The 18,190-nt window shown below is 33.9% G+C and overlaps 2 protein-coding genes across 6 annotated transcripts; one reads left to right on the top strand and one right to left on the bottom strand.

Moving 5' to 3' along the window:
- The first annotated feature begins 1,786 nt into the window (after nucleotides 1–1,786).
- Nucleotides 1,787–5,709, top strand: LOC120337361 (uncharacterized). Of its 5 annotated transcripts, none has more exons than XR_013478152.1 (5): nucleotides 1,787–1,930; nucleotides 2,339–2,436; nucleotides 2,745–3,903; nucleotides 3,976–4,177; nucleotides 4,248–5,709. XR_013478152.1 is itself a non-coding variant. In XM_078116984.1 (4 exons), the coding sequence occupies exons 3-4, from the start codon at nucleotides 3,748–3,750 to the stop codon at nucleotides 4,120–4,122; spliced, it is 303 nt and encodes a 100-aa protein (XP_077973110.1). In that variant the 5' UTR covers nucleotides 1,787–1,930; nucleotides 2,339–2,436; nucleotides 2,745–3,747; the 3' UTR covers nucleotides 4,123–5,709. The 5 variants fall into 5 exon arrangements, 2 of the variants coding, with proteins under 2 accessions (XP_077973110.1, XP_077973111.1); XR_005568934.2 differs by having other exon boundaries at nucleotides 4,274–5,709; XR_005568935.2 differs by having other exon boundaries at nucleotides 1,920–1,981; nucleotides 4,274–4,288.
- A 1,718-nt stretch (nucleotides 5,710–7,427) lies between these two features.
- LOC120337695 (uncharacterized) lies at nucleotides 7,428–12,905 on the bottom strand. The gene is made up of 8 exons (XM_039405566.2): nucleotides 12,777–12,905; nucleotides 12,569–12,618; nucleotides 12,367–12,481; nucleotides 11,316–11,365; nucleotides 10,962–11,039; nucleotides 10,245–10,322; nucleotides 9,404–9,484; nucleotides 7,428–9,152 (listed from the first exon to the last, which is right to left on the bottom strand). Exons 1-8 carry the CDS (start codon nucleotides 12,866–12,868, stop codon nucleotides 8,317–8,319), a joined length of 1,380 nt encoding a protein of 459 aa, XP_039261500.2. The 5' UTR covers nucleotides 12,869–12,905; the 3' UTR covers nucleotides 7,428–8,316.
- Between the last annotated feature and the right edge of the window lie 5,285 nt (nucleotides 12,906–18,190).

Here is an 18,190-nt window from a genome sequence, read left to right on the forward strand (position 1 = left end):
TATAAAGGTGGGGATTTTTCTAATCGTGATATCCTAACAAAATAAAAAATCACCATTGCGATAAAGCGGTATTCCAAGAACAGCTCAGATTTGTCTGGTTCGCAAAATATGAATTAAAATAAGATATAATCTAGCTATGTAGAACAAATTTTTATATCTACGGATTGCAATGTTGTCGGAAGAAGTTGCTTCTAATTTGAATATTTGTTCAAATATCATGAGGAATATGAAGGTACAAAAGTAGAACCTATTGTACACATTGACAACTATTTTCGGTTCATTTTTCTTGTGTAGATTTAAGAAAACTAAAAATAAAACACTCGTGAATACAGTAGGAGATTTATGTTATCGTAAAAGAAAATTGTTCCTTCGGTAAAAATCAATTTGTCAGAGAAAAAAAACACATAAGTATGTTATGATTGAAAAAGGCCTCAACTCATCAGTTCGTATTCCTCACTCAATTTCTTACATCTTGTTTGAAATGATGGTCATTGGAAATTATCAATACAAATCAAAATCTAGTATAGAACTCGGAAACGTCAAGATGTTATTCATGGAAGAATTCTGTATCCAACCAAATGTTTTCTGTTTTGTTTATCGCTCATTGATTTTAGTTGGTATTTTATCACATCAGGAGACAGCGCATCTGTGACCCTGTTCCAACTGTAAGAAAAAAATTACTTAATCGAGTGAAAGCTTCATTAAAATTTGTATCATTCATCACGCCTGTCACTAGAAAAACAAAATTCAAAGAGAATTCAACAATTACTTTTGCAATGTAGTAACAGATATATGAAGACGTAACTAAATCCATTTATTAATATCATACTTTCATAAAATACGACAATCGCATAATAATATATATCAGTAGTTCTTTGGATGCTAGTTAACAGATCTAAATTATAGGTAAGTATGACATTGATATAACATTGAAAGTTAGCGAAAATAAATATATGCTACGCCAAATTTCGAAGTTGTTTGCATACGTAATAATGTGAAATCGCATGAACAGGAAGGTAAGTCCATAACGTGTATGCACAGCCGGAAGCTTTTATTTGATCATTCATTTCCCGATCTAAACCTATCCTTCGCAGTTCGTTAGAAATGTTACGGATCGGTGCAAAAACAATACGTATAGATTTATAGAAGTACGAAAATTGATCCCTTTTTCTGCGCCTTTCTCTGCGACCAAGGCTGGAGAGCCGGAGCTGGAGTCAAGCTTACCATATCAGATGGAGCTACAAGAAATGGGTTCAACACCCCGCCGCCCTCGTTTTTCAAATTTTTTAAAAGATTATAAAGTTGTTGATAACGCGTGCGATTGCATTTCGTCATGTTTTTGTGTCGGGCGACATGTTTAAGTAATTTGAACATTATTTGAATTAGCTATAAACGCCAGTAGTTGCATTTCATATTTATTTAACCTCAAATAAATTATTACAACTACAACTCATCCTGATTCCTTCCCATTAATAAAATAGGACCCAGGTTAAAACAATGTTGTCGGATGACGTTTCTCTCAATTTAATTATTTGTTTGAATATCGTGAGTAATATGAAGAAACAATAGGAACTCTTAATATACACTTCGGCAACAATTTCCAGTTCAATGTTCTTGTGTAGTTCAGAGAAATCTGATACTTTCATAAAACACGACAATCTCAAAGCAATATCAGTATTTCTTTTGAAGCTAGTTAATTGCAAATCTAAATCATGGATAAGTATGACCTTAATATAACGTTCGAATTCATCTGGAACTCGGTAATCGCTTGAACAGGCGGGTAAATCAATAGCATGTCTGAACGCAAGGAAGTGGTGATTAAATCCTTCATTTCCTGATCTAAACATAATAAAATAGAACATTAAAAGTATATAAATAAATGGTTGTTGATGACTTATACTATATTGCCACTTTATAGGATTCTATAAAGGTGAGTTTTGTGGATTATCTCTAATCTGCTATGTCAAAGAAAACCAAAGATGTATGTCGTCAGCAATTCTTGTATACAAAATATTTGAAAATATAGTGGTTAAGTTTTTTTGTAATGAATTCGTTATAAAAAATAAGTTTTTCATGCATATGATGGATGGTAATTTAAAGAAAGAGTATGACACCTTATTTCGGTAAATTAATGATGAAATTTTTTTTGAAATGACAAGAAAGCCGATGCGCTGTTACATCATAGAGATACTTAAGGATGGAATACTAATGAACACCACATCTAGACTGAGATTTGGAATGCATACACTTATTGTGCATATATTAATGATTGCGTGTTTCATTACTTTTAAATTTTAATATTTTTTTTTTACATTTTGCTTTTTGTTTTCTATATCAGTTACAAAGTTCATTGCAGTTGCGACAAAGAAATGGGACCCATCTTAAGAAAAATTGTCGTTTTCATCGTGTTGGCACTGTGGATTGTATCTATTGAAGGTAGGAAATTATAAGAAAATGAATAAAAAAAAATATTTTTGGTGACACCAATCTATACGTGTTTGAATTGGACTTAATATAACATTATATTCCGATCGTTCTGAAAATTTAGTTCACTAAACATAAATCGGATTTAATTTGAATCAGCCTAATATTGACTGGGAATAATGACCTTGATACACTTTCGAATTCTGCAATGCCTGACTTTGGACAGACGAAAGATTACAGAATATTTTTCATGGGGATACGATAAATAAGTTTTGAACCAATGAAAATTATAATATCTATTTTTTGTGTTTTCTCTACAGGCCGAAGGAAAAGATTTCAGATCCTTTCAAGCTACAGACGACGTCACTATGGATGAACTTATCAAGAATACCATTTTTTAATAAAATACAGCTTTCAACGTGATACAATAAAATTTGCAAAGTTACTTGTACGATTTTTGATATAAAAATGCGCATGAGGGACAGCCGATCAATATTTAGAGTTCGATGTGATGCAAATACTGTTTCTAGACAATATTGCTCCCGGATTACAAAATAGTCTTCGAACTACAGTGAAAATCTTTATAAAAGTTATTCAGAAAAGAATTAGTCTTTTTTAGAATCAGATTCAGAATTGAAGACTATGAACAAAGGACTTAAACCTACCCGCGTTTTTCAAAATTTTTAAAACATATTATGACGTCATACCCATTATATCGGGGTTGTCTTCAGCAGACATCGCTGCCGTTAGGTTGTGCGCCGTTATTAGATGTTGGTGTGTCTTGTCATTATATAGCGATTAAAATGAGTGCTTCACTTCTGGAAAACCTTAATGCGAATGAAGTTATTATGAGGATAGAAAATGAAGATTCAGGTGTAGGTCTATATTTAATTTTTGCAAAATTTCGTTAGTCTACGGTACCAACTAAAAATGAGTTTAGTAAAAGTATTTTATTCTTATAGATGACATGCTTGAAACCCAAAGTGTGTCATATTCAGACCCAGACTTTGTTTTTATTCAAGAGTGTGATGAGGATGAAGAAAATTGGCAAGGTGTTAAATCTAAAAAATTAGCCAACTACGCTCAACGCAGTTCCACAGTGGCTAGTCAGTCCTGTTTTTGTTTTCAATTTATTTAATATCATCATTGCTGCTAACGTTACACTTTAAATCATGTTTTCATTATCTGTTTTAGACGTTGGGTAAAAGGAAACGCGTAAAACAGGCGCGCCCCTTTGGATGGAAAAATAATATTTGCAAAAGGAATCGTCTAGCTGGATTAAATTATAAAAGCCGAAAAGGAAAGCAAAATATAGCAAGAAAAATGGGGATGCCGTGCAAATCCACTAATTGTCGAAAATCCAGCTTACGGCAATGTGCGAGTCTGACAGAAGATGAGAGACAGTGGGTTTTCAAAAATTTTCGGAAAATGGAATCGTGGTCTGAAAGACGATCATATGTCAGGGCTTCAGTATCGAAGGTAAACGATACTTAGAAACACTGATTTTATGTCACGATTTCCGCATCTCATTTAATTTTTACTGTTTCCTAGGTTACCACCAAGCAAAGGAAAATTGCTGAAAATACGTCAAGAAGAAAGTCATCTTTTGAATACCATTTACAATTACAAAAATGGAACATGCATTCTGGTGTGCAAAAAACTACAATTGGCATTAGCCAACAAACTTTGCTCTCGTGACTGGAAGGGCCCGCACCATTCATAAAGTTTTTGGACCCGCATCGTCCAAGAAAAGGTATGTAGCAAAGAGAGCAATTAATGCACAATGTAATATTCATTGAATAATGACTAAAACATTTTTTAAGGTAAAACTGTTTTCTTTTATCCAAAGGCAAGATATGGATTTCATTATAAAATGGTTACATGCACTACCTACATTGCCATCTCACTATTGCCGTTCTAGAGGTACCTATAAGAATAAAAAGTATCTATATCCCGGAACGACTGTTTCAAACCTTCATCGTTTATATTCTGAAGAGGCAACAAATTCTGAAAGACGGGTTATTAGCATCGCAAAGTTCAGGGACATATTCAACAAAGAAAATTTTTCAACATTTCGGCCTAGAAAGCCCCAATGTGATATTTGTGTGGAATTTTCGCATGGAAATATTGACGACGGGGAGTATAGAGCCCATGTAATATCAAAAGATGTGGCGACAGCTGAAAAAATTGCCGACAAAGAATCAGCTGATGGGAGCATATCCGTTTGGACTATAGACTTACAGACAGTCCTGATTCTCCCCAAAACTCACGCCAGTTCGATGTATTATAAAACCAAACTTCAGATGCATAATTTTACTCTTTATAATTTGCAAACAAAAGAAGGATTCTGCTATCCATGGGAAGAGCACGAAGGCGATTTAAGTAGTGAAGTGTTTGCCTCGCTACAGTTCTCTCATTTCAATCAATATGTTACAGATCATCCTTCAATAAAAGAACTAGTGATATGGAGTGACGGTTGTGGGTATCAAAACCGTAATGTAATCGTCGCAAATGCATATTTAGATTTGGCACGGAAACATAAAATTAAAATAACGCTGAAATTTTTAACAACTGGACCCACTCAGATGGAAGTGGATTCAATGCATTCCATGATTGAGAAAAAAGTTGTGGCTGACGTTATTACGTCACGTGATTACACGTAATCATTCAGTGTGCAAGGTCTCAGCCATTTCTATACCAGGTCAAGCCAGTACAACATCAGGATTTTAAGAAAATGACGGGGAAATACTTTGCCAGTATATGCCCTGGAAATACAGCAGGTGATCCAAAGGTGCATCATCTCCGAGCAATACAGTATACTTCCACTATTCACTGGGGAATTACTTCCACGCAGAATGCATAAACCTGAAAAACCATTCCAATGGATAAATTTGTTTCCAGGTCAACTTAAGATAAGCTGTAGAAAATTTTGTGACTTACAAGAAATGAAGAGTGCTGCCAACATACGCACATTGCTTTTATGACAAAATTCCACACCATTCATAATAAATAACTACCATATTTTCATTAAACAGAAATGCAAAGTTATGTTAGTTTTCGCTGAGTAGTTAATTTTACAAAAGTTTTTTTTTTCTTCTGTTTATTAATGAATCCCCCATTGTTTGTTGAATGGCATTGTATGGTTGTGTTGACAAGATTAAAGTTATGATCGAATCGTATTTTGAATGTCGTACACACCTGCAATTCAGCGCTCTTTTTTATTTTTTTATACTTTATAATCAATATCTATGGAAAGTCTCATTTTTGGTGCGTGTTTAGAGCGCATTAATTGTTAAAATATATATTTCAAAAATGAAAAAAATAATGTTATTAAAACAGATAAGCTGTTTTGGGGTTTGGACATTGTAGAGACTGTAAATTACATTCGTTTTTTGAATGTTTGCTTTCAAGGAATGATAGTTCCAACAAAGTTGCGAAATTGCGTATGTCACCAAGTCATAGGCGCATTTCTGCGTAAGTCACAGTGCACTATTATGACGTCACATGGCTGCGTCATACAAATTAATTTAAATCCGGCTACGACTAAAATAATGAATCACGGGAAATTATTTACTCTACATGGCAAAACAATACCAATAGGAAGTTTTTTACGTTTTTCTCGAAACTGATAAAAATGACTTACGCAATTCGGTTATTAGCGTGACGATATGTAAACAGCGCCATATAAAACAAAGATTCGAACAAACACACTTGATCCTTATTTATCTTTAATCAATATTTTTATATCATTATTTAGTATTAGATTTCAGTCTATTCATAAACGGAGAAAGTGCTTTTACAAATGTGAGTGCTGTCGAACAGCGATGAGCTTTCAAAATGTTATTGGACACGTGAGTGGACCAATGAATCGTTTTAATATTATGTTGTAGTTTTTCTTCTTCGTCGTCATGATAAAATTGCTTTTTTTTCGAATACTGGACCAATCGCTTTAAAATTTTCAGTGTTTGAAGATTGATTTTTTTACTTTTATTTATTCCTAATTTGAGATTCCGATGTTGATGCGATTTTACTACCCCGACTTATTGGCAGGTTATATGCAAAAACCCATTTTTTCAGGCTCAAAAACGGGCCTTGTCTTATTGACCGGGTAGACTTATTCACTGGAAAATACGGTAATTTTTATTTATGGGAACACAGTTTTCAATCAGCCAAGCGTGACTGCTGATTCTAAAAATCTTGATTCTGGAAACTCGGAAGTTTTTTGGGGGTACCGATGGCGTCAAAGGTAAGGACTGCTTCGCTCTGGTCTACGTGTTTATATATTTGAGCATTGTTCTCTCGTTTTGGATTGCATTTATTTAGTACTGACATAACTTTCAGACATTTCAAGCATTGTGGTATTTTCCCTCCCATATCCTGTTAAAAATCTGTTTGAATGTGTCAGGTTTCTTTATAAAATCATGTTTACAAAACAAGAGAGCAATACTTACGTGTATACATGGGCACGAAACCCAAAACAATGTAGTGGGATATCTAATATTTTACAGTAGACTACCGGTACTACTGTCTCCATGACTTTGCCTGACACCTCAGATAGCAACAATCGCGATCGAAGAACCACAAGGTTCGCAATTTTTTATTTTGATAACCACTGGAAATTTCAAAGTAATTAGCCTATTCCGTTCATCACTAGCTTTTAGCTTTCTATGAAGCCTATTACGATATTGCTAGCGGATTTTCCACACGGAAAAAATAGGAAGCTGTTCAACACACTATTCAACTTCGCTGGCTGTCACAGGCAAATTCGTCATAAAAATACCCAGCAAACACATATTGTTACATCACTAATGTCATTGAATTTACTAGTTTCATGACATTAATGATGTAACAATATGTGCTGACTGGTTATTTTATGACGAAACAACCCCAAATGCAATTTTTGACTAACTTACCCTCCAATAAATGTGACGCGGGCCCAAGATAATGATGCTGTGAGCCACAATTACAACGCATCTCATAACAAACCAAACACAAACTAATGCCCAATTTATATTTTTCAAATAATTTCGTAATTTAAACGACACCTGGCTTAAATGGCCAAAAGCAATATATAAATATCATCTTTTGTGGTGATGAATTATTTTCAGACAAAAAAATACCTGAAAGAGCACATTGATAACAAGAATCTCATAGTTTATTCATTTGAGTAAATATATTTACAGAAACTATAACTGCTATATAACTATAATATATTTATATCCACAAAATAGTAGTCTGTATAGATGGCTCCCGTAGAAGAATCAAGAGAGCGGATACCGGAACATAGTATGTGTACCAGATTAGGGTTAGGCCATAATTTTATTCCAATTTTCTATATTTTAGTTTTATCACGAGTTCGGGGACTAGCCGAGTGACTCCCGTAGTATTTATACCTGATATCATGGCCTACCCTAACCTGGTACACATACTACGTTCCGGTGTCGGCCATATTGGTTCACATAATACGGGAGTACCGACATATGTATAGAGTAAAAATGTAAAAACATTTACAAAACTTTTATTCATCTCTACCGTTAACAAAAATTAACACAGCAGCAAAAAATATATACCCGTTAGAATTCAAGAAACAAACACGTTTTGTCAGTTATCTGATGCGCGTATAAGTGTCATAGTACTTTGAACAACTGTTTATTTTTTAAAACGTTCTGCGCATTCTTTTATGGGTGAGCCGTATGATGGAAATCTGCAAAGCTATTTAACAGAACTCTAAAACGATATACTTATGAACACAACTCTGTATTTATCGTTGAATAGAATTTAAATAAATAAACATTGATTTATGACAAACAACTAGAAATCATTTAATAACAAATTACATATCTACAAGCGCAATATTATGTTCCAACAACAAAGAAATATGCCAGTGATCTATCAAATGTCCTTTATAATACTTCGTACAGTCTTCAAGTCTGATCTAGTTACCTTAATACTATCTCTTTGCTCATCCTCGCTGGTAAAATCTAAGGCATTTTGTTTTGCTTCAAGTGCTTGCTCAAGTAAAGATTTTGCTTCCGAATAGTTATGCAAGTCTGCGTTTGCCAGTCCGGAATTTGCCATCAGAAAGCCAAGGATTCGATGTTTCGAAGCATCAGTTTTGAAATGTCGTTTCATGCTGTCGATACCTTTGCTATAGTATTCTACAGACTTCTTTATCCTACCCAATATGCGATAAGCTAAGCCAGCATAATTATTGCATTTTGCTTCTTCTATGATTTTGACATCCGGGCTTGGATTTTCAATACCACGAAAAATATCTAGCATGGCCTCCATCATTTCCAATCCGAAATCTTTTGCGACCAATTTTAATCTATCGCCGGCTTTTACCATTTCATGAATCACGCATTTACTTTTTGCAACATTCTGTTTAAGGCATCGTATCGCTTCGTCAGAATCCGATTCTTTCTTACAAATTTCGGCATTACAACGCAGTAAAAGGAGCGCTCTAGCGAAATTTTCTTGTGCGTAATAACCTTCAACTAACTCCATGACGTCATCAAATTTGGGGCCATTTTCTGACGTCATGCTTTTGATTACTTCTGAGATATCCTGTTTAGAACGTTTCTCCCTTCCAATTAGCATGTTGCACTCAGCAACCATGACTTGGAGTTTTAGTCTGTTTGACTGTTCGTTTCTCTCTTCAAGGAGATTTTCCAATATTTCGACTGCTTTTGGGTATTTAGCGTCGATCATAAGAATGGCTGCAAGTTCTAAATACAATGTTACAAGAAAACATTTCTCAATTTTTGTTATGGAAATTTATGAAGTACAACGATGATGCATTGACAATTGCTCTAAAAAGAATGAATTGTGATGTATCCACGCAATGACTATACTGTTTCAATTATAGTTTTAGGTATATATATAAATAGCCATTCATAGCTTAACGCCAGCATAAAATTATGTGACATTTCATAGCTAACAACATTTCTGAATTTTTTTACTGAAAGCCCATACTAACCTTCCTTTAAGAAAAGATTAGGGTCCGCTTCCGTTTGCCCTATTCGTAATGAACCTTTTTTCTGGCGCGTGTTCTCAGAATCTGAAAATAACAGCGATTCGTAAATAACATTAGCACTACACTCCAAACCAAATAATATGCCTTTTTTGTAATATTTTCTAACGAAATCTTTTTTATAAAAAAGGTCCATTTTAGATAAATAATTATTCAGTAGAAATTGTTCATAATTGTGTAGCCAATTTCTCAACTTTCTTTACATGACCTGTTAAATTGAGCAATCAAAAACGATTAGTTCCAAGATTTTTTTCAAAACTGTTTTCTTAGAGCAGAATTAGAAAGATTTTTGAGTGGATAATATTAAGAATTTAAACACTTTTTCACGCAAATTTGCTTGACCGCTATGCTAAAGTTTTATTGCTGTTTTTGAGAAAAAAAAAATCTTTTCTATGAACTTTTGTTCTAATTGTTTGCAAATTGTCAGTATTTGAAAATACTAGAATCTGTTATAGTTTATTTATTTTTTTCAAATTTTATTTCAGTCTTAGGGTGCCCGATATTTCACCAAAAATTCTGTTTAAGCAGCAATTGACCTGCTGTCTATTTTATGCAAATTATGTTCTTCCATTAATCTATCTCTGCCCTTTCATTTTTCATTCATGACTCTTCATTACTAATATATATTTCACTTTTGTTTACTTTTGGAGTCTTATACTAATGACTAATATTTGGCAACACAATCGCCATCTACGGTGAGAGCATTAAAATGGTGATTGGGACAATATATTCATCCCCATTTCTAACTTCATTAACCATAAAAGTCGAAATAATCTCAAGATTGTACCTTTTGGGGTATTTTTTACCAATCTAAGTCCACAATCTTCATACAAACATTCTTTTAATGTATTGTCGACCGCATTACCTAAAAAGATACAACGAATAAACTATAAACTTATATAGAATATATATCCAAAACCTATACCCAATATCTTGAAAAAAGTAAGATAAAAATTATTGATTAGTGATTGGTAATAAGAGAGATACTCAGGAATATGTGCAGTGTCTTTATCATATCATGCAATGTTTGATATTTTCTGTATAGAAATTCGAAACGTCGGCAAATCATATTGTTTTGCTATAATATCAGCAAGAATCTTGAATCAACTATAGAATAGTTATCTTCAATCATGCTAAAGCATTCTTGCATTATATTCAATTCAAAGGCATAGAGGAAGGATACGTTGGGCGGACAGAAACCCAATCGATAGCACAGATGTTTGTTGCGACTTGAAAATGACAGCCGAAAAAAAGAAAACACGAACCATGATTTTTAGACCGAACTGCAGCAGTTGTTCGACGAGATATTACCTATACCTAAAACCAATCAAAACTGTGCGCAAAACGAGCGCATAGGATAAATAAGTTTCTCAACTTCGACATAGTCGATCCGACATTGCTGATGGTTAGTGAGCCCTGAGCTAATATCTTAAATGGTGTAATTATGTCCTAAAACCCTATACAATGTGAGGTATCGAAACATGTCAATTTATACAGAACGAACTTTCTTTTCCGAGTTTTTGACTCAGTTTCCGCGTCATTCGGGGTTGTTCATCTTCGTAAGCTCTCGGGCGTACCTTTACTGCAAGAAATTTTTTTAATAGAGTTATGAAGGATTCAGTGGAAGATCTAATAATTAATATAAAATGTATTACACAACAAATCATAACTAATATAATAGCCTATATAAAATGCGCTACAATACATGTTATTGATGACTTGTCATTAATTACTGTTTTTTTTAATTAATGACGAAAATGGCACGAAGGGATGAGGGGCTACTGTGCCATTGCACAAATCATAATCAGGATAGATGTTTCAAACATTAGACATTTTGCACCCAAATCAATTTACATACCCGATGCAGCAGCGCTCTGTACATGCTTAGAATCTGTCGTTTCAATGAAACTAAAAATATATTATTCATTGTTAATTCAAACTTTCAATATTTAAATATTTTACTTTCCCATTAGTAAGGTCAAATATTAAGAAATGTCAGATTGGCGAATACTTCAGCCTCGGTGTTTTTCTTTAAATGTTGAATTATTTGTGCAAACATTCCCATACAGCTTGAAGCCCGTAAGACTAATTCGCGCATACTGCTGTGGCTTTGGTAGCATTGTTGCGTGCTTATTCAAACCAGAGAACGATGCTCGAATATATATGAACACGAAATCCAAACGCCGTAGTACGGGTATTCAATCTGTCACAGGAGACTGACTAGCGGTACCAGCCTTGATACGATGTCATACAAAAGTGAAAAACAGTCATCGCGATGTCATAAAAACATGTTCCCATAATTAAAAATTATACATCGTATTTTAGATGAAATATCAGATCTAACAGAAAAATCAAGAGCGAATGGAAGTAATAGCCTTCTAGCGAAAAATATGGTCTTTACCCACTGAAAATTCAAAACAATTTGTCCGGTAGTTAAAGAGGAATTCGATTTATGTATAACGATAAGTAGAAAATTACCAACAAGAAGAATTAGAACAACAACGTAATAACAAAACGATCCATAGGTCCATTTCGTGTCCAATAATCGGTAATTTTGAAATCGATAGGAGTCCGGAGCTGTCCATCGAGTTTGCTGAGGATATCGACAGACAAGCACGATAAGGGAATTTCACCATGAGGAAATAAAAGTTTGTTCCCAGTTTTCAAATAAAACAGCAAAATTTAGGATGAAACATTGGGTTCCATAAAATCTTGAGAAATTTGAAAAAAAAGCAATCACGTTCTACGACTCCTACCGTTTTGGAATACTATACATTGGAATCGACTGGTCCATTACTTGTGAGAGAAACGAATTTTTTTCGAAACACAACAACAACAACATTAACAACACACATTTAACATAAAAAGACACATATGCATTTCGTGTCCAGAAAAGTCATTTTTCGTACCCTTTTGCGTTCAAGTCAGCAGCATTGGGTGCTCCTTTTTCAGTTCCTTGAATTGAAACCGGATCAGTATCTTTATATCCGCCCGTTCTTTTTACTTCTGGTTCACAGGTAGAATCTACAAATTGTCACGTAGAGAATTTATCAATATCGCTAACATAATTGAAGTTGACGATGGGCTAAATGAATTAATTGATAAGCATACCTGAGGCAGTAATCTGTCCGATATTTGATCCCAAAATTTCAGTATTGTTCCTGCAAATAAAATACAAAGATAGTTTCTTAATCAAACTTTGTATTGGAAAATATACCACTCATTCTTTGGCAACAAAATAAAATATTTTTTAAAAATCATTAAAAAAATTACACGCAATTTCATTACTTGTATTAGGTAAATAGAAACTTTTACTTACTCTATGTTATCACTGTTAATTTTGACTTGATCTCCTTCTTGGATAAAATTTACAGTGACATGTATGGGCGGTTTACCTGGTTGATGTGCCATATTTTAAAAATTTATTATGCTTTAAAAAATAGCTGAAAAAACAAATCGAAAAATTGATCCCATGATATTGAAAATGTTTTCACTTCAAAAAAGGCAATAATTCTAAGTTTGTAATCGCGAATTAATAATGTTTCTATTATTCAACATTAGATAACGTATAGATTGCATCATCTTTTTATCTGTAGAATAAAATGCAGCACTCGGCCTCGGCTACTCAATTTAGGTGAGCAACTTAACTTAACAAGACTAAGTTACAGAGTAATTTAATTCAATCCGTCGCCTATAAACTGTTCATTAAACCAACATAGCATTGGCATGACTTTGACATAAAATGAAGTTTATTCCAATATTGTCGAATGGTGTGTAGCATTTCAAAATTTGACTCAATCAAAAAATAGAAGTATTCGTATACAAGTTTCCCATAAGACTTTTGCAACTAAGAGAGCCTACAAACGAACATTACATATGAATGAAATAGCCTTTTCGCTACATTCTACATTTACATCCTGTTTAAAAAGACATATACACTCGCTGTATACATAATGTGTTTGATAAACATATACGCACTTCTCATTCATATACATTTGTATGAATCTATTGAATAAGCAAAGTTACAATAATACAGCAACTCGTATTGTATTTTTGAAAAGCGTATCGCTAAAATCTGATTCAGCCGGTTTCTGCTCACTAAGGCAATCGATTGACTTCGGGAATTTTGTCACTTCCTGGTACAAAGTGCTCTAGTCATTTAACGTCCATCGATACCGCGTTCAAATACCCACGCTTAGCTGAGTTCATATAGTAAACCAAACAAGACTTGAATATTATAAATTGCTAAGCGATAAAAGATTGTTGCTAACGCTAATTAGGCCCGAGTAACTCATAGTTTCATGCAAAATAGTTACTTATGATTTGGCGCTTCAGAAGTGTGCCTACTTCACATCAATTTGTGGAAAGGCACTGAAACCTGTGGACAGGGGGTATATTCACTTGGCTAACACATACAGTCCACAAACTCGTAATGAAATTGAAAGAAGGAAAATCGGAATAAAATTTAAGGCCTAACTCTAACCTTTTACACATACTACGGAAGTTCCAATAATTTTGTAAGCAAAAATCATTTAAGTGTTATCTTAATTCCAACAAAGTAATAAATATGATTGTACAAACTTACGATTGTAACATTGTAAATTGAAGCTGCATTCATGATAAGTAAAAAAGATAAATATCCAATGTAAACAAACGGAACTCTGACAATTTGTTTTAATAAGTTGCATATTCGGAAGTTGTATGTATGTATTGTATTATATGTACGTATGTAGGTGCTTTGATAAGACTTCAGCGTCATAAAATTGCCCACGTTATCTCGCTTGCTTAAACGTATTAATTATATCGAGTAATTACTAAATTACTGATAGAATTATCTATATGAACAGAAATACTGCAATAGATTTTATATTCAAAAAGTTACCATATTTATAGCCCCCAATCTGATAGAATTAGGTTATCAATATTATTTGCTGTGCGCGATTGCTGCAGACAACTTTGACGTTGAGAGCTTAACTACAAAAAAAGACGCGAATATAAATATTTTGAAGTCTGGTAAACAAAGTGACGTTAATTGATATATAACAATAATAATTGGTACATCGTATGTTCAATTTATTATCCTTGAACATGTGCATATTTTTTTTTACTGCTTCCGATTAAGTAGATTTCAGAGTCGCTATCAATAAATAGTTATTTATCAATTTACAATATTGGAATCTCAATTAAAAATAGAACTTGAGGTCATTTAATGTAATGTCGCTATGTATATGAACTATACATATTTCAAAATTGAAATTTTATGGTGTCACCCAAAATAGAACGCTGTTTGAAAAAAGATGATCCCCGTTTACAAAAATAGTCTCATTGAAGAGAGCCTGTTCATTCATTTAACGTTTATTTCTCACTGCATTGAAAAAAACGAATAATTTCAATACAACCCTAGAAAACACGTTTAGAAATTCCACTTGCATTTGGCATTAATTGTGTAAACCGTGTAATTTCCTGGTCACACGATTGTCATCATGAAATATACAAACACAAGATGGCAATATTGCAATAAGAAATGTTAGTCAGAAGTAACGGTCAGGTTTCTGGTTTAGCCTAATATCTGTCAATTTTATATTATATAAATACGGTATACTTATGACATAGAAAAGACAAGGACCACTGACTCGTTATGTGGGCCAACTGGGAATATGACGTAGTCAGAAACATCTTCAAGTCCACCATCATGGCAAAACTCTGATGAAAGGAAATAATCAAATATTATATGCACTCTATCAAAAGTGGAAAATATAAAGGGATGTTATGAATTGAAATTTAAAATATCAATAAGAACAAAACAAGGAAGTACAAAATCTTTCATTCGAATCGGGCAGCTACTATTGAGTGCAATGAATAGAATCTATAAAAATGAAAAAAATGTCATTGAAGTGCAGTGAATTAAAAATTGAAATGATTATATTCTATAGCAGTGCTTCTTAAAGTATGGGTCGCAACCCAAACATTGGTCGCGGAAGGTTTAAAAGTGGGTCGCGACAAGGTCGTCAAGGCAAGGACAATCTAAGAGGAGAAGGACGAATTTTCAGCTTTCCCAATGATTCAATTTAGCTTCTAACTAAACTCTGGTATTTAAAAATAATGGAATATAAAGTTTCATTCACGGAAACAACTGTCTTGAGCTCATTGTTACATCACAATTTTGATATGCAAGTCACGTGTATTATTTTATGGCATCGGTAACCATGCACGTCGATTGTCGCTGTGTTGACCTCGCGGAATGTCGTCTTAGTGGATTAAAATAACCAAAAATGGGTGTCTTTTTGGTAATGTAAATTGTAATTGACAATGCAATGAAAAAGTCGCTTCTCAACATTAAATTATTCAATATCTAGAAAAAATGTGACTTCATCTTGAGGCACCATTTACCGCGAACGAAGCAGTGTGTGCACATTTGATGAGTAAAAAGTTGTATATTGCGAGAGATACCTAAGTCCAGCTAGAATGTCGTGTTTGCGACCGACAGCGGACGAGGTTTCTGCTACAATTCGCGACAAGGCACCTGTGCGAGCGAGAATATTTGGCACTGACTGATATTAAAACTAAGCTCGCAATCGCCTCGATTCCCATGACAACTTGCGTATAGCGCTCAGTAAAATAAAGCTGTGTATTGAAGATATAATGAAAAGAAAATTTCAGTTTCATCAATCTCACTGAGTCAATGGACTGTTTCTAATAAATAGTTGTCTGTATTTGTACGAACATTAAAAACACATTTTGCGTTATTTAGGATTGGGTCGCGAGTATTCATAAATTCAGATTTGGGTCGCGCTCGAAAAAGTTTAAGAACCACTGTTCTATAGGATCGAAAATAGGACCTATAACATAGCTGTCAAATTGGGCAGCTACTGTTGGGTATAATGTACGGAATCTTTAAAATATTTGGTCATTGAAGTGGTATGGATTAAAATATACAAATATATATCTATAGTATATATCGAAACAAGAAAGTACGTAACTTTGCTTCAAACTGGGAGGCTACTGTTGCATCAAAATATGATATTTTTATAATGAGATGGGGGAGAGCGCATTTGGCCACTGACAATAACATCAGGTTCGGAAAAGAATTTAGATATGATTGATGAAAATTCGATATTCAATTTTTTGGTGACCTGTAGGCTTAATTGATGACATATTTTTGCGGGTCTTTAAAAGTTTAATTTTTTTTTCAAATATTTTTCAATATCTATTTCTAATAAAAATCAATACTATGAACAATCCAGCCATGTCTCGTCCTTAGGGATTTGTTCAAAAAGAATTGTTTTAAAACAATTGTTTAAAATCAAGTTTTTTTTGCCTGTTTTGTTCAAAATGGCTGTACTATTTGATTATTTTGTATTAAATAGTTTGAAGAAAAATGAATGTAAAAGCTTGCCAAGCGCTCCTTATTTCCAATACATCTTTCAAAACGCCACAAATATCGATAGAGGCTCATGCACACCATCTCAAGCTGTAGTTCAGTGGTTGGCGCAGTAAAATGCGAGCGATAAGCCATTACGTGAACGACCCAGCTGCGATGAAACCACCTTGCGAAAATTGGAATGCGATCGAATAAATGAGTTTGTATAACCGTGAAAAACTCACTTCAACCCTAAAAAACAAAGTATGCTGAGCATAAAATAACCAAACAGTATTAATCGTAACAATGATTTCATTTTATGAGAAAAAAAGTCAATACATGACCTCGAAATCCATATTATGGCGTCATAACAGATTAGTTGTGGCGTCTTTGCATCAGAGGACTCTCACAATTAACATTGGCTATAGCCATAGGTCAGGGTGTCTCATTGTTCATATCCGTAGATTACCGCCGATATAAGCATATTCTTCATTATTGCAACCCACTCGTTTTGCCGAAGGGCTGCACTTGATCAACCGCTTTTGTAGTAGGCTCGTGAGCTAATTTTCATGGTTTTTCTTACTCAAAACGTCTCTCTGATATCTCGGCTAAACATTCCGGGTGAAATCTTATGACTTTGGTGGAGATATAAAGTGGCGATAAATGTACGCAATAGTGGTAAAAGTCAAAATACAAAAATTTTACTTACATTTTCGAAATTTTAATTCCGGCTGCGTGCGCAGCTGCCAGAATGCAACGTTTTGGCGTAGTTTCGCGGCGATGCAAGGGGTATTTCAATAAAAAATACAAAAAAAAATGATTTCAAACAAGCCTTTGTTTTAAAACACGATGTTTTTTTGGAATTGATAAAAAACAAAACCCTGCTCGTCGTGCTAGAACAGCTTAAAGTGCTAAATATGCACGTGCTTTTGCTTCTGGTATAAGGTACAGGGCTGTCATTTGCTAATATTGACATAGACTACCGCAAATCAAAATGTTAGTCCAGTGAGCTAAGCAACTTTCACGGCTTGACAATGAAGTCATTTTGTGAAGCTTGTGTTTTATTTCACCATCATGTTTACAAGATGATTTCAATCCGATTAGTACACTCGTGTTCATAACCCTGTTTTCGCCATGATAATGTAGCTGACAAAGCACAAAATAAAATACGATGAACTGAATATTGGCCTTTGGCCATGTGTATCATAATAGCATTCATGTTTATTACGATTTACAGCAAAATCTGGAAGTTGTTTTCAATCTATTTCAAGTGGGTGACTTGTAACAATCTAAAAATTGGTAGTATTATTTGAGATATAATCTGACAAACTGAAATAATACTGTAGGTCAAAGCATTAAAAGTAAACATTGGT

This window comes from Styela clava, chromosome 10 (genome assembly GCF_964204865.1).
Source record: "Styela clava chromosome 10, kaStyClav1.hap1.2, whole genome shotgun sequence".
NCBI classification, from domain to species: domain Eukaryota; kingdom Metazoa; phylum Chordata; class Ascidiacea; order Stolidobranchia; family Styelidae; genus Styela; species Styela clava.

Coding starts and splice junctions, on each gene's coding strand:
- LOC120337361 (XM_078116984.1), top strand. CDS start 3,748: ATGGGGATGCCGTGCAAATCCACTAATTGTCGAAAATCCAGCTTACGG. Junction 3,904..3,975: donor TCAGGGCTTCAGTATCGAAG/GTAAACGATACT, acceptor ACTGTTTCCTAG/GTTACCACCAAGCAAAGGAA.
- LOC120337695 (XM_039405566.2), bottom strand. CDS start 12,868: ATGGCACATCAACCAGGTAAACCGCCCATACATGTCACTGTAAATTTT. Junction 12,482..12,568: donor CGGACAGATTACTGCCTCAG/GTATGCTTATCA, acceptor GACAATTTGTAG/ATTCTACCTGTGAACCAGAA. Junction 9,153..9,403: donor TAATCTTTTCTTAAAGGAAG/GTTAGTATGGGC, acceptor CATTGTATTTAG/AACTTGCAGCCATTCTTATG.